The 16755-nt window shown below is 43.7% G+C and overlaps 1 protein-coding gene across 1 annotated transcript in view; it reads left to right on the top strand.

The window, feature by feature from the left end:
* LOC134206849 (uncharacterized) overlaps positions 1 to 16755 on the top strand; it is a 724314-nt gene that overhangs the window by 231678 nt on the left and 475881 nt on the right. The window contains exon 5 of the mRNA XM_062682581.1: positions 6326 to 6405. Within this exon, the coding sequence (XP_062538565.1) occupies positions 6326 to 6405 (80 nt within the window). The remainder of the gene's footprint in view (positions 1 to 6325; positions 6406 to 16755) is intronic.

Genomic DNA, 16755 nt, shown 5'->3' with positions numbered 1-16755 from the left:
CTTGGAGGGACTCAGACCTCAACCTCCTACTCTCTAGATAGGCGTGATAACCCCTACACAACAAGACCACTTAAAGGTCACGTTTGCGGAAAAGCCATCAGAATCCGAGTACCAACCTCCACCGCGGTTAGCTCTCTTTTTTGCAAATTGAATATCTTTCGGATGCTTGATTTGTCCAATCTCCACATGTGCTTTACTATTGTATACCCACAGCCACCCACAGCAACCCACAGTTGCCGAATAATATGCAATTAATTGTAATCAAGTGTCGGTCTTTCACCGTCATTAGTCGTCTGAGTACACGCGACCGCTTACGTTAAGGCAATCAAACTCATCAAATGCTTTAGCCAAGCAAACCTTTGGCACAGCAGAGTGCGATTGAATTCGCATTCTATACCGTCCTGCCCAGACAGTTACTGGGGGGCATGGAGTGCGATCCTCTCGTTTAATAAACAATGTGCACTCGCTTGGCTGTGGGTATACAATAGTAAAGCACATGTGGAGATTGGACAAATCAAGCATCCGAAAGATATTCAATTTGCAAAAGAGAGAGCTAACCGCGGTGGAGGTTGGTACTCGGATTCTGATGGCTTTTCCGCAAACGTGACCTTTAAGTGGTCTTGTTGTGTAGGGGTTATCACGCCTATCTAGAGTAGGAGGTTGAGGGTTCTGAGTCCCTCCAAGACACGTGGATTCTTTTCGCAAACTTCATATCAATTTGTCCATTTCGAAGCATATGCTGTGCATATGCACAGCCAAGATATTTAACAAAAAAATTAAGATACGAACTAAATTTAGGTGAATTCGAACTAAATGTTCGAACTGAATTCGAACTAAATGTTTAATATTCGAATGGAATTCAACGAACTCTAAATAAAAATAAAAATTAGAAAATGTTTTGCATAGGACCTTTTTCCCAATTTATTGTGAAAATTCAGTTGCACCTAAACCTCATCTGGCTCATTCATAAGATTTACAATTTTCGGATTTCTCACAGAGGATTTCATACACTTGTCGATCTGACCTTAGCTCAGCGTCGGCGAGATGCTCCAACGACGAAGTTGCATTTGACTCGAAGTCAGTTGATCTGGATTCTAATTGGAATTCGGTGTTTCTCGTCTCGTTGAGGAGTCCCTGATGTTGGTGGCGAGAGAGCGAATTGGTGTTGCTCTTACGCCTCACGCTTTGACGGAACGAGCCTTTCGTTCGTCGATCACCAAAAGTGGATCACGGACCGACCAATTACGGACGCACACCTTGCAAACGATTGCTGAACTTGGGTTCCCAATTTTCCACCGCAGACCCACTAATTTCCTAGTCGTAACAACCTTCGTCTAGGCGTAATTAAGCGTAGCCGGCACAACCTTCGACTACCGTGCGCGTGGAAACCACGTGACCCAACCCAAAACAGGCCGCCCACGTTGGATGGGCAAGACGACGCCCATTCAACGTGAAAACATTTCACTAATGAACATATTGCATGTTTTCCACTCAGAAGGCTTACATGAAAAGTCACAATTAGTTTAATAAGATTTCAGCAATTGGTCAAACTATCCGAATTTTAGCAAACTAAAATTTGAACCCAATCTTCAGTATATTGTAATTTTATATTAAAAACTCGCGAACTTACTTCGAATTAAGATAAAAACTAGAAATAATTGAAGTTAATTCCACTTCTAAAGTTGGCGTCACTTCCATGAAAATTTCTAAAAACGATCCGATTGATTTGACTATCTCCACCAGAAAAAAATGGAGAGCGCGGAAAAATTTGTATAAAGCGATAAACTACAACGCAATTTCTACCTCAGGCTTTACTCGGTAGCTTAAAGCAGTTTTTTTTATTGGTCAACTCTGGCGAACTCAAAAACATCTAAAAACTTTCCAAAACTTTCCGTAACTTACCAGGGGTAAGTGTTCGAATTAACTTGTTCGCCATAAGGTAGGTGTCGTGCCGAATTTGGATTCTACTAAAACTTTCTTTTGGGCACAAAAGCTTCGCGATAAATTTGAATATTTGATCAATGAGTTTTGCAAAGAGAAATACAATTAGGCTAGGAAAATTTAGTTTGTTACAAACTACCACGCCAAACGCCGATGCCACCGAAACACTTGGAATAAATTTTAAGTATTGCCACTGGTGCTATCCACGCCTTGGTGCTGCTGTGTCCGCTTCGCTGCATCAAATTTTGTTGAGCCGCACTTTGCGGAACCCCGATCAAATTGGCTCGCGCGCGTCGAAAAGCGGCTTTCTTGTATTCAATAAATTAAGACCGTTAGACCCACCCCTTTGTGATCTGATATGGGTGCAAATATAATGTGCACTCATAACGATTAATGAAGGGGCGGGGCTAATGGAATTACTTCATTAGATATAAAGTAGTTCTTAAATTTGTTACAGATTGCTACGAGGGAGTGGGAAGTTCGTAAAGTCAACGTTTTTCGCGTTACGTAATATTTGAACAGAATCTGCGTATTATTGAGAAGAGAAATTTGAAATTTGACCCAAGACGAATTTTCTTCAATTACAAAACATTATCGTTTGGCATCTGTTGACCGGGGCCTCCTTATCCTAGCGGTAAGATGCGCAGCTATAAAGCAAGACCATGCTGAGGGTGGATGGGTTCGATTCCCGGAGCTGGTCTAGGCAATTTTCGGATTGGAACTCTACAGTTATCAATATAACCCTAATTAACCATTTTTTTTTAAACTGAACCATTTGTTAGCCATAACGTTTTATTGATTTTTCTATTATTGCTTTCAAATGCGCCATAAAACCAATATTGGTCACTGCTATAAAACTATCAAACGCGACTCGATCAATTCGCTATGTTGTATTTGAAAAGCAGTTTTGCTCTATAACTTTCTGTGTGCCGTGCAATAAACAAATTTTATGGGCTCAATTTCGAGTAAAATTAACATATTTTTACTAATAAATTGCAATATTTTTAAAAATATGTGTATGTTGTGTAAGTAATATTTCATTATATAAAAAGTTAAAAATTGTTCGTTCTAAATACCTACTATGCAAGATCTGTTCATAATCTCTGGAAATCAGATTACGATGGCTGAAAAGTCAAATTTTATTTAAAATTTCTTATTGGAGACTGGAGAAAGAACAACGAGCTATGAAAAACAAAGGTTGCGAGCAAGAACCAGAGCAGTAACATAGGAGTTCCGTCAACGGTATTCGGATACTGAGAAGCTAGTGAAATGCTGCTGCATGCGACTGACAAAGTGAAGATAACCGCAGCAACCGACGATATTCGCCTCCTCTCGAATATCTTACTGAATAGAGTATTACGGAGAAAAAGAAAAATTTGGATAGCTTCGCGGAAATAACGCGCAGAGGGAAATCCCCGCATAGAACAAATCACACATAGTGTGCGTTGAATGGACATAACAACAAATCTGCTGCTGTGAAGTCCAATGATTTGACATACACAGATATGAAAAAAATAAATAATAATCAGTACCTGGCCGAGGAGTCAACTAACCCGAAACGCATTACACATACTTTTCTTTTGAGGTCATGTACGCTGGAGTCGGTTTTTACTTGTGGTATATCTCAGTTAGTATCGGTTGGTTTTACAGGTGACTTGTTGGGCCTGCCACCTCTCGCCGAGTCAGGTCCGGGTTATTGTGTCAAGTCCCGCCCGACACCAAGACTTGGCCTAGCGTACTTTAAGCGGCTGACGGTCCCTTTAGTAGAGCCTACTTGAGGATACAATGTAGGTAGTTGAACAGAGCTCATTTTCAAACCCAATCCCATCCTAAACAATCCCCACAACTTGCAGTGATCAGAGAGCGGTTTGTTAAGCACATAGTTCCAAATTTTTCTTGCAATGCGTAATAATTTAGGGTTCGTAATGCTCACTCAATTTCAGGAGCACACTTCGCTTACTTCGATTTGCCACGGCAAATGGGTTTTCTTGTTTTCTTTCTTATCCGCGCTCTTTCGGTACCAGCAGCAATGTGAAACAAATATCTTGGTAGCTATGTACAATCAAAGCGCGGCGGTGTGGCTAGAGTGCGCGCATCCCATATTGGCTATTATTGGGATCAAGTCCCGCCTTTGGCATACAATTTTTATAATTGTTCTGCGATAAATCCTGCGAAAATAAAGTGAGATGTAAAAGTGATGAAACGAAATAAGAATTTCATCTAATAGGCACGATTTTCCTTTACCTTCCAAGGCTAGCTCCAGAGAAATTATTGGTGGGTTCTTTGGCAGCCTATTGCTATGGAGAGTACGAAAAACTTTGATTTAGTCGATGTTGTTGTCCGATTATTTTAGATAACGCACTAGAATTCAATTCTACGTGAAATCTATTTTGTTTTACGCATAGAAGAGACTTGGTGCGTATCCAGCAGAGATTAAATGGATATTATATACATATATCACATCTGAAAATCCAGTTGTCAGCCAAATAACTATAAGTTCCGAAAGACATTATCACTGCTGAATGAATTATTCTGGCCATTTTGGATAGAAGAATGAATAGCGAGGCGAATGTTGGATCACCCGATCCTGGCTGCGGTGATGAAAGATGCAGAGTATTTTTATTGTCTGAATGAAAACAAAACTTGTGCCGCTCATGCATACTGGATGTGTCGGAGCATTGGCACAGTTTTTCCTGTGGGGAAACGAGTGAGAAAAAGTGTGCATTTTCCACTTTACCGTAAGGCTCCGTTCGTGTTCACCATAGGATGGAATTCTTCTGAATTCAAGAGAGAGAAAAAATACACAGACGATGTGAATACATGCATGAACGTTTTGCATCGGTCGATGCATACATTTTCCTTTTGTTATACCTCTGCTGTTTTGATTGAGTTCCTAGTGGAAATAGTGAAAATTTAGATTTCGCTTTATAGACCATTCCTAGTCTATATTGAATTTGAACTCATGCATTTAAAGTGAACGGTGGAACATAGAGCTGCTATTTTGAATTAATTTAAAAACTTATCTCACCGTTTAGCTTTGTTCCGCATGAACTCTGATGGTCGCGCATGGTCATGCTGTAGAAGATAATGCCATATTGCTCAAATAAATAACCAAAAATTCTGAATATGTTAATTAGTCTTGAGTTGAAGCATCACTGGGATAATATTTCAGAATCTTTGTACAGGTTTTCTGATTTTAATAACAAGTCGACACAATTCACGTATGTTTTTTGAAGATTCTGCAAATAATGAATTATTATCTTCGTTCAATGGAAACCACAATGAATATCATTCTGATATTATAACTTTCGCGACAGACGGCATGATTTTTAGCAAAAAAGTGCCACGTGTAAAAAAATCCGTTTTGAATTCAAAAATCTCTGTAGAAAAAGTTTTATGGTTTCTCGTCAATTCATGTATAATGATCCTAAACACACGGTCGACACGGTCGCAAAAAATAGACAATCCAAAAAACAATTTTAAATTAACGACTTTAATACTACATTTTTTTACTTTCGGGAATTACTGTTCAATATTGCTACACATTTATCTTTATCTAATGACCTGTTCATCCATTGTTATCGTGTCGATCCGGCCGTTTGATGTAACATTCCCCCATCGTCCGGCCACCAACAAGAAAACCCAGCCATAATCCATCTGACATGGGACCATTCTGACGGCTCGCCATTTTTTAAGCGACGGCAATATTTTCGTCTCGTCTGCTGTAACGCCTGCCGTGACGTCGGTGTTCTTCAAAACTGACCGAGGGGCGTGAAGCCGGACGCCTTCCGGATTTAGTACGCCTCAACACCGATTTAATGAGCTTATACAATATCCGCTTCTTTTCTGCGAGTGGAATGACACGACGCTGGAGTGGTTTGGCTTTGTCAGAAAAATGAAATGCGAGGGAGGGGTGGGTCCCACCGTTTCATCCAGGCCGACACGATGCGATGGGGGTTGAAGCTTTTGTTCGGTTCGATGGCGGCGCGGCACGGATGAAATTCCTCGAAAAATAAACCTGGCGAAGTGATGAAATCCTGGAGTGGCCGAACTCTTGAAACGTTGAAGCCGGTTCACGATGAGCGGGCGGACCGGAACAAAGCCTTTTTTTATAAAGCCCTCGAAGCAAGTGCTTGTCAAAGGAAAAGAGTTGAAGAGCTAGGCCGTTGGGTAAAAGTGCGACCAGGAAGAAAGGGATGAGATTGTCTTCGATTTTCTGCGATGTAGAGAACACAGAGTTGGTTGACATACGGTTGTGAAAGGATATCGGAAATCAATCAACAACAACATAAAAAGAAATTCAAAACTTTATAATTATAAATATATAGATTGATAAAATAACTAAATTAATTATCAATGTTTTTCTCTTCTCTTTTCTTTACAGACGGGGAAACACTTTCATCGAACATCACTTTTGATAAAAGCTTTTAATCATAAATTTCGGTTAGATTTGGAATTAAATACGTAAGTATTGATGCAACTATTTCTATAAATGTAATGACATGGAAAACATGCCATCGAACACACGAAATCATTTTGGTTTCAATAGCTATCAAAATAGAGTGGCTAATTAAGATGATCTATACATGTGGTTTCAGTGTTTGTTTGCATCAGAACAAGCTTACAGAGCGCAACGAGCCAACAAAAGAGCATCATCATTTTTTGTTATAAAAAGGAAGTTTCAATAGCTTTCAACATGTAAAAAGTCTTCCCGTTTCAACGCAGTTCCAAATCTTAAGGACAATCACAACAGAGCACAATAATGTTTGCTTCAACCCTCACCTAGCGTTTTTGAAGGCAAAAGATCACAAATCAGCACAGACGAAATTTTTTCCTCTTTCCAGCATTTTGTATTCCAACATTTGTGCCTCTGAAAACATGAGATACTGTACCTCAAATACGACATAAATTCCTGAATTTACTCATAAATAAAGCCACAGGTGTGCATCTCTATCCTGAGTTACCGCACTGTACTTTAATTTGGTTTCCCTCAATGCCCCAGCAACCTTCCACGGCTGAAGTGGAGGGTAATTTTAATTAATTAAAGTTAATGCCCTCTCTCCCCCTCGCAGCCGTCTTGCTTCGTTAGTTTTTCGACTAATCTTTCAGTAGAAAAGCACCTAACGTTGCTTTCCACTCGACCAAGAACGCAGCTCCGGTTGTGCGATGGGCAGCAACTTATCCGCGGTGTGCGCCGTCGGAGATCATTGGCTTTGTGAAAATGCCTGAAAATTTCGCAGTTGATTGAATATCTTTGATCATAATTAACTATTACTTCCACCTCTGCACCGGAGCAATCTTCATAATAAATTATCTAAGGTCATAAACTGGATGGGTGCTTTGAGACTGTGGGACGAAAGGTTGAAGGATTATTTGTAGGAAGGAAGGATGCGTAGGTAGACGTTAGACAACGTAAGGCCATCGTTCCGATTGATTTTTCTGCCGTCGTCGTGCACTTTGAACATTGCAAAAAATTTCTCGGATCAGCTCTATTTTGTATAGAATAATGGTCTTGGAAAGAATGGATTCATTTTCAGTAATGCGCATTTCCAATCAGTGAAACAGCAGGATTTGACAGTTAACCCATATATTACCTTGAGAGAAAATTTCACTTCTCCAAGCGAATATTTTTCTGCAGCATCTCACTCATTTAGCCGTCCCCAAACGCCGCCGCTATCGACGCCATTTTATTGCTCTCCGTCAAGTGTCCGCTTTCTTTGCTGTGTCCTATCACTGTAAATCCTTTCGACTAAATGTCTTTCGACGGTCTGTCTCAAAGGGAGAAAAGTTGTTTGGCCGAAACCCTTTCGGCCGAAAGTAAATTGGTCGAACGGGTTATCCAGCCGAATAGGTCATTTGAGCGAATAGGACATTTGGCCGAATAGGACATTTCGTCGAATTGGACAATTGGCCAAATAGGACATTTGGCCGAATAAGACATTTGGCCGAATAGGACATTTGACCGAATAGGACATTTGGCTGAATAGAACATTTGGCCGAATAGGACATTTCACCGAATAGAACATTTGGCCGAATAGGGCATTTGGCCGAATAGGGCATTTGGCCGAATAAGACATATGGCCGAATAGGACATTTGGCCGAATAGGACATTCGCCCGAACAGGACATTCGACCGAACAGGACATTTGACCGAATAGGACATTTGGCTGAATAGGACATTTTTCCGAATAGGACAATCGACCGAATAGGACATTTGGCCGAATAAGAAATTTGGCCGAATAGGACATTTGGCCGAATAGGACATTTGGCTGTATAGAACATTTTACCGAATATTACATTTGGCCGAACAGGACATTTGGCCGAATAGGACATTTGGCCGAATAGGGCATTTGACCGAATAGGGCATTTGGCCGAATAGGACATTTGGCCGAATAAGACATATGGCCGAATAGGACATTTGGCCGAATAGGACATTCGACCGAACAGGACATTCGACCGAACAGGACATTTGACCGAATAGGACATTTGGCCGAATAGGACTTTTCACCGAATAGGACATTCGACCGAATAGGACATTTGGCCGAATAGGACATTTGGCCGAATAGGACATTTGGCTGAATAGGACATTTGGCTGAATAGAACATTTTGCCGAATAGAACATTTGGCCGAACAGGACATTTGGCCGAATAGGACATTTGGCCGAATAGGGCATTTGACCGAATAGGACATATGGCCGAATAGGGCATTTGGCCGAATAGGACATATGGCCGAATAGGACATCTGGCCGAATAGGACATTCGACCGAACAGGACATTTGACCGAATAATACATTTGGCCGAATAGGACATTTGGCCGAATAGGACATTCGACCGAATAGGACATTTGACCAAATAGGACATTTGGCCGAGTATGACATTTGGACGAGTATGACATTTGGCCGATTGGACAATTTGCCGAATAAGAAATTGGGCCGAATAGGACATTTCGTCGAATAGGACATTTGGCCAAATAGGACATTCAACCGAATGGGACATTCGGCCGAGTAAGACATTTGACCGAATAGGATATTTGACCGAATAGGACATTTCAGTCCTATTCGGCCAAATGGCCTATTTGATCAAATGATTCATCCGAATCACTTATTCGGCCAGGTAGCCTACTTGGTCAAAGGACCTATTCGGCTTTATTACGTGATGAACTTATTTTTTATAAAAAAATCACGATAATAAAGAATATAAAGAAAAAATCGGCAATATGACCCTTTCGGCCAAATAACCTACTCGGCCTCTTGAAAGGAGGCTTCCAAGCCTCTTGAAAAGAGACTTCCGAGCCTCTTGAAAGGAGGCTTCCGAGCCTCTTGAAAGGAGGCTTCCGAGCCTCTTGAAAGGAGGCTTCCGAGCCTCTTGAAAGGAGGCTTCCGAGCCTCTTGAAAGGAGGCTTCCGAGCCTCTTGAAAGGAGGCTTCTGAGGCCTCTTGAAAGGAGGCTTGAGGCCTCTTGAAAGGAGGCTTCTGAGCCTCTTGAAGGAGGCTTGAGCCTCTTGAAAGGAGGCTTCCGAGCCTCTTGAAAGGAGGCTTCTGAGCCTCTTGAAAGGAGGCTTCTGGAGCCTCTTGAAAGGAGGCTTCTGAGCCTCTTGAAAGGAGGCTTCTGAGCCTCTTGAAAGGAGGCTTCTGAGCCTCTTGAAAGGAGGCTTGAGCCTCTTGAAAGGAGGCTTGAGCTCTTGAAAGGAGGCTTCTGAGCCTCTTGAAAGGAGGCCTGAGCCTCTTGAAAGGAGGCTTGAGCTCTTGAAAGGAGGCTCTGAGCCTCTTGAAAGGAGGCTTCCTGAGCCTTCTTGAAAGGAGGCTTCCTGAGCCTCTTGAAAGGAGGCTTCTGAGCCTCTTGAAAGGAGGCTTCCGAGCCTCTTGAAAGGAGGCTTCTGAGCCTCTTGAAAGGAGGCTCTGAGCCTCTTGAAAGGATGCTTCCAAACCTCTTAAAAGGAGGCTTCTGAGCCTCGTGAAAAGAGGCTTCTGAGCCTCGTGAGAAGAGACTTCCGAGCCTTTTGAAAGGAGGCTTTCGAGCCTCTTGAAAGGAGGCTTCTGAACCTCTTGAAAGGAGGCCTGAGCCTCTTGAAAGGAGGCTTCTGAGCTCTCTTGAAAGGAGGCTTCTGAGCCTCTTGAAAGGAGGCTTCCGAGCCTCTTGAAAGGAGGCTTCTGAGCCTCTTGAAAGGAGGCTTCTGAGCCTCTTGAAAGGAGGCTTCCTGAGGAGGCCTCTTGAAAGGAGGCTCTGAGCCTCTTGAAAGGAGGCTTGAGCCTCTTGAAAGGAGGCTTCTGAGCCTCTTGAAAGGAGGCTTCTGAGCCTCTTGAAAGGAGGCTTCCGAGCCTCTTGAAAGGAGGCTTCTGAGCCTCTTGAAAGGAGGCTTGAGCCTCTTGAAAGGAGGCTCTGAGCCTCTTGAAAGGAGGCTTCTGGAGCCTCTGAAAGGAGGCTTGGAGCCTCTTGAAAGGAGGCTTCTGAGCCTCTTGAAAGGAGGCTCTGAGCCTCTTGAAAGGAGGCTTCCGAGCCTCTTGAAAGGAGGCTTCTGAGCCTCTTGAAAGGAGGCTCTGAGCCTCTTGAAAGGAGGCTTCCGGGCCTCTTGAAAGGGAGGCTTCCAGCCTCTTGAAGGAGGCTCAGGCCCGGGCCTCTTGAAAGGAGGCTTGGGCCTCTTGAAGGGAGGGCTTCCAGGCCTCTTGAAGGAGGCTCTGAGCTCTTGAAAGGAGGCTTCCGGGCCTCTTGAAAGGAGGCTCCTGAGCCTCTTGAAAGGAGGCTTCTGAGCCTCTTGAAAGGAGGCTTCTGAGCCTCTTGAAAGGAGGCTTCCTGAGCCTCTTGAAAGAAGGCCTGAGCCTCTTGAAAGAAGGGCTTCAGAGCCTCTTGAAAGAAGGGCTTCCTGAGCCTCTTGAAAGAAGGGCTTCCAGGCCTCTTGAAAGAAGGGCCTGAGCCTCTTGAAAGAAGGGCTTCCTGAGCCTCTTGAAAGGGCCCTCTTGAAGGGGCTTCCGAGCCTCTTGAAAGAGGGGCTTCCGAGCCTCTTGAAAGAGGGGCTTCCGAGCCTCTTGAAAGAGGGGCTTCCGAGCCTCTTGAAAGAGGGGCTTCCGAGCCTCTTGAAAGAGGGGCTTCCGAGCCCCTTGAAAGAGGGGCTTCCGAGCCCCTTGAAAGAGGGGCTTCCGAGCCCCTTGAAAGAGGGGCTTCCGAGCCTCTTGAAAGAAGGGCTCTGAGCCTCTTGAAAGAAGGGCTTCCGAGCCTCTTGAAAGGAGGCTTGAGGCCTCTTGAAAGGAGGGCTTCCGGAGCTTCTTGAAAGGAGGCTTCTGAGCCTCTTGAAAGGAGGCTTCGAGCCTCTTGAAAGGAGGCTTCTGAGCCTCTTGAAAGGAGGCTCTGAGCTCTTGAAAGGAGGCTTCCAGGCCTCTTGAGGAGGCCTGAGCCTCTTGAAAGGAGGCTTCTGAGCCTCTTGAAAGGAGGCTTCCGAGGCCTCTTGAAAGGAGGCTTCCTGAGCCTCTTGGAAAGGAGGCTCTGAGCCTCTTGAAGGAGGCTTCTGAGCCTCTGAAAGGAGGCTTCCGAGGCCTCTTGAGAGGCTGAGGCCTCTTGAAGGCTGAGCCTCTTGAAGAGGCTGCTGAGCCTCTTGAAGAAGGGCTTCTGAGCCTCTTGAAAGAAGGGCTTCCTGAGCCTCTTGAAAGAAGGGCTTCCGAGCCTCTTGAAAGAAGGCTTCTGAGCCTCTTGAAAGAAGGGCTCTGGAGCTCTTGAAAGAAGGGCTTCGAGCCTCTTGAAAGAAGGGCTTCTGAGCCTCTTGAAAGAAGGGCTTCCTGAGCCTCTTGAAAGAAGGGCTTGAGGCCTCTTGAAAGAAGGGCTTCCGAGCCTCTTGAAAGAAGCTTCCAGGCCTCTTGAAAGGGCTGACCTCTTGGAGGAGCTTCCGGGCCTCTTGGAGGAGGAGGCTCTGAGCCTCTTGAAAGAAGGGCTCTGAGCCTCTTGAAAGAAGGGCTCTGAGCCTCTTGAAAGAAGGGCTTCCAAGCCTCTTGAAAGAAGGGCTTCCGAGGCCTCTTGAAAGAAGGGCCTGAGCCTCTTGAAGAAGGGCTTCCTGAGCCTCTTGAAAGAAGGGCTTCCAAGCCTCTTGAAGAAGGGCTTCCAGAGCCTCTTGAAGAGGGGCTTCCAGGCCTCTTGAGAAGGCTTTGAGCCTCTTGAAGGGCTTCCAGGCCTCTTGAAAGGGCTTCCGGCTCTGAAGGCCTCTTGAAAGGAGACTTTCCGGCCTCTTGAAAGAAGGGCTTCCGGGCCTCTTGAAAGAAGGGCTTCCGGGCCTCTTGAAAGAAGGGCTTCCGGGCCTCTTGAAAGAAGGGCTTCCGGGCCTCTTGAAAGAAGGGCTTCCGGGCCTCTTGAAAGAAGGGCTTCCGGGCCTCTTGAAAGAAGGGCTTCCGGGCCTCTTGAAGGGCTCTGGAGGCCTCTTGAAGAAGGGCTTCTGAGCTCTTGAAGAAGGGCTCTGAGCCTCTTGAAAGAAGGGCTCTGAGCCTCTTGAAAGAAGGGCTGGAGCCTCTTGAAAGAAGGGCTTCCAGGCCTCTTGAAAGAAGGGCTGCCAGAGCCTCTTGAAAGAAGGGCCTGAGCCTCTTGAAAGAAGGCCTGAGCCTCTTGAAAGAAGGGGCTCTGAGCCTCTTGAAAGAAGGGCTTCAGAGCCTCTTGAAAGAAGGGCTTCTGAGCCTCTTGAAAGAAGGGCTTCTGAGCCTCTTGAAAGAGGCTTGAGGCCTCTTGAAGGAGGCCAGGCCTCTTGAAAGGAGGCTTCCGAGCCTCTTGAAAGGAGGCTTGAGCCTCTTGAAAGAAGGCTTCTGAGCCTCTTGAAAGGAGGCTTCTGAGCCTCTTGAAAGGAGGCTTCCAGGCCTCTTGAAAGGAGGCTTCCTGAGCCTCTTGAAGGAGGCTCTTGAGCCTCTTGAAAGGAGGCTCTGAGCCTCTTGGAAAGAAAGGCTTCCAGAGCCTCTTGAGAAGAAGGGCTCTGAGCCTCTTGAAAGAAGGGCTCTGAGCCTCTTGAAGAAGGGCTCTGAGCCTCTTGAAAGAAGGGCTTCAGGCCTCTTGAAAGAAGGGCTTCTGAGCCTCTTGAAAGAAGGGCTGCCAGGCCTCTTGAAGGGCTGCCAGGCCTCTTGAAAGAAGGGCTTCTGAGCCTCTTGGAAAGAAGGGCCTGAGCCCCTTGAAAGAGGGGCATCCGAGCCCCTTGAAAGAGGGGCTTCCGAGCCTCTTGAAAGAGGGGCTTCCGAGCCTCTTGAAAGAGGGGCTTCCGAGCCTCTTGAAGAAGGGCCTGAGCCTCTTGAAAGAAGGGCTTCCGAGCCTCTTGAAAGAAGGGCTTCCGAGCCTCTTGAAAGAAGGGCTTCCGAGCCTCTTGAAAGAAGGGCTTCCGAGCCTCTTGAAAGAAGGGCTTCCGAGCCTCTTGAAAGGAGGCTTCCGAGCCTCTTGAAAGGAGGCTTCCGAGCCTCTTGAAAGGAGGTTTTGTAAAAAAAACTTCAACTATCAAATTTTTATCAATAAGTTTATATTCGAATTCAAGACAAAATTTTCAAAACGACTTATCTGCTTTTGTAAACAAAGATTCAAACGTCGATTTGACAAATCTGATTGAACTTCGAATCGAACCAACGCCATCATCAGGTAGCCGAAACCTTCACCTACCTATTGATAGCGTTGGTTTGCGTGAGTGTGCTATCAGATTCGTCAAATCGACGTTCGAATCTTTGTTTACAAAAGCAGATAAGTCGTTTTGAAAATTTTGTCTGGAATTGTAATACATCCGCCATTACGCATTTCTGTCCGAGGTACCCCCTGGGGCCAACGAAGGAACCCCCAGGGGTACATGTACCCCAGGTTGAAAACCGCTGATATCAATAGGGAAACAATTATTATTCCCGACTGGATATTGACTTTGGCGAATCCCTCTAACCAACTACAATGAATCTATACCACCTAGTCGAAAAACATTTAGTCGAATGATTGTTTCGTCGCAATGCCCAAAAGCCGACTACGATGAAGCATTAGCAACAAAACATTGATATCATTGGTTGTTGAGCTTGTGCAAAAATATAGAATAGAGGGCATTCGACCTAAAATTTTGCTATTTCTGTTGGTTTTCAATTTTTCTGTAGTCAAGCAACGCCAGCATCCTAATTAACTTCCGTATTCGTTACGTCTGCTTCCGATTGAACTTCCTTACGTCCACTGAGTTCCTCTAATTAATGCATTCATGTATCTTGTGGATTATTTTATAAAATTCAACTAAATTTCCATTCAACTAAATGTCTATTCCACTAAATGTTCTTTTGCTTTCGACTAAATATTCATTCGACCAAAAATCTATTCGACAAAATGTCCCTTCGACCAAATGTCCTTCGACTAAATGTCATTCTACTAAATGTCCTTTTGACTAAATGTTATTTCGATTGTATGTTCATTCGACCAAATGTCCATTCGACTAAATGTCCATTCGAGCAAATGTCCCTTCGATAAAATGTCCCTTCGACTAAATGTCCATTCGACTAAATGCCCATTCAAACAAATGTCTCTTCGACCAAATGTCTTTTTGATCAAATTCCCTCCGATTAAATTTCCTTTCGACTAAATGCCCATTCGACTAAATGCTCATTCAAACAAATGTCTCTTCGACCAAATGTCTTTTTGATCAAATTCCCTCCGATTAAATGTCCTTTCGACTAAATGTCATTCGACTAAACGTCATTCAACGTACTGTATTAAAGGCCATAACGGGATCTTTCACCAAGAACGAATGGCTTTTTTATGTGTAATTTATTTAGGCTGTGAACCATTCCAGCGATTCGTTTAACTTTTAGTTAAAATTTGACACTTCGATGGTTATTTTCCCATCGTGGTTAAAATTTTACTCCGAAGCCGACCCATTTGAGTTTTGATAGATTGATGGTTATCTGGAGCGAAATGGATTTGGCGCCAATTTTCTCGCGAACAAAGGTTAACTATCGAACTGTCAAATCTAACCATGCTCCGGAGCAGAGTTATTTTTAACCACGGCGAAATAACCATCAAACTGTCAAATTTTAACTAAAAGTTAAACGAATCGGTGAAACGGTTCACAGCCTTAAGCTCTTTTTGCACAAACGAATAATTTGTAGCTCAAAACTCAGAAAAGATCCTTACGTAATTGGTGAGATATGGCTTCTTATGTGATAATTAATTTGAATCACCATTTCGATGGGTTTCCGAACGGAGCCGGTTTATTTTCATCAAGTGAGATAAAAACTGTGTTGAAGAGAATAAAACCAAACTCCATGAGGAATTTTTTAAACTGTTTTCGATATGTATTTATGAATGAACGGCTTTGGACTCTCAGCTTAGGACCGCGCAGATCGCAATGCCAATAAAATGTCAATTATTCATCCACTGGGAAAAATAGTGTCTATCCTCCTTGGCGTATAGTTTGTCAGAACTGCTCCTTCAGCATTTCCTCCGCTCCAGCAGTAATTACACTAAGAGCATCTATAATTAATTGTTCCCAGGGGAGACAAACAACGATGCCGGAACCAGTCTTCCAGTAACATTCCACCCTAACTCTTTCTAATCACTTGAAGAAGCACAAACGTTTGGAGGATCCGTCGATGCCCGACGCTGATGCCATTTCGGAATTCTCCCGTGACAGCCAGTTTCTAGTTGTGTCGACTGAGATTAAAACAAATTAAGTAAATTGTTTCTCGACGAAAGGGCTTACATTCTTTCGCAGCTCTGCGAGCGAAGCTATTCCACCCGGGGAACGTATTCCCGGTAGAGAAGCTCCTGTCGACAGCATTATGGATTCGTCGAAAGCATTTTACTACTACTTGGTGGAATGGTTTTTAAATTAATCAATCTATCAGCCGTCGCCGTCGCTGTCAGAGGGATGAATATTGAGAAGCTGGTTGATTTGGGCACGAGGAGGGATAAACTTGATCTACAGATTTTCTTTTCTAAAACTGTGGTTCGTAGCTGACGCGGTTGTTTCGCGATTAAATTAGTCTAATTAGGCTCATCTTAGATGGAAATTGATTAAAATTTGTATAGATCCATAAATTAATTAAAGTTTTGTGTTCCATGCTTATGAATAATGTGATTTATATCAAACAAGTGAGCTCGGGACGCATTGCAGTATTGAGTTAGAATGGCGCTGAACGGTTCCATCGACGTGCACTTGACTGGAGCCGAAGTGTGCAACCAAGTGCGCTAGAATATGGGGGCAATAAATTTCTCGTTCGCCGTTTTATATTGAAAGCCCTATTGCTATCCGGGGACCCGTTTATTTTGCACTTGCCAGTAGCACAGAAGACAAATTCTTCCCTTGCCTCGGCGACAGCGAGTGTGAATTTAATTTATATTGCATTGAAATTGTTGCCACTTACTCAGAATCCCAGCACGTACCGCCCACTTGACTTACGGAGAACGCATTAGGTCGCAGTACCCATCTAACTGTATAAATTGTTCGGAAGGGGAGGTCAACGGATACTTGAAATTAACTGAAAATGGTTTAGTGTAGAAACATCTATAATGTGATATCCCATTCAGAAATAAGTGTGAATTAATGATCTGCTGAATTTTCTGAACCAAAATTTTCGCTATACATATATGTGGTAGCACGTAATCACAATCATTGAATGTTATAATGTTGTAATAATGTTTGAATGATTGGAATGGTTTATTAGCTTTTCAAGACATTTCAAAATAACATAATTAGAACCGATACTTTTGATCAAATTCATTGGTTTAAAAAACAAATTAAGTTAAATCGAAAAATAAAATAACTATAAATCGTGCGTTTGAATTCAACACAACATCTATGTCAGTCAATAATTTTGATAACAGACAACCCGACACATGTTTCAGGGG

This window comes from Armigeres subalbatus, chromosome 1 (assembly GCF_024139115.2).
Source record: "Armigeres subalbatus isolate Guangzhou_Male chromosome 1, GZ_Asu_2, whole genome shotgun sequence".
In the NCBI taxonomy this organism is placed as follows: Eukaryota; Metazoa; Arthropoda; class Insecta; order Diptera; family Culicidae; genus Armigeres; species Armigeres subalbatus.
This window is presented reverse-complemented; position numbering and strand designations above follow the sequence as displayed.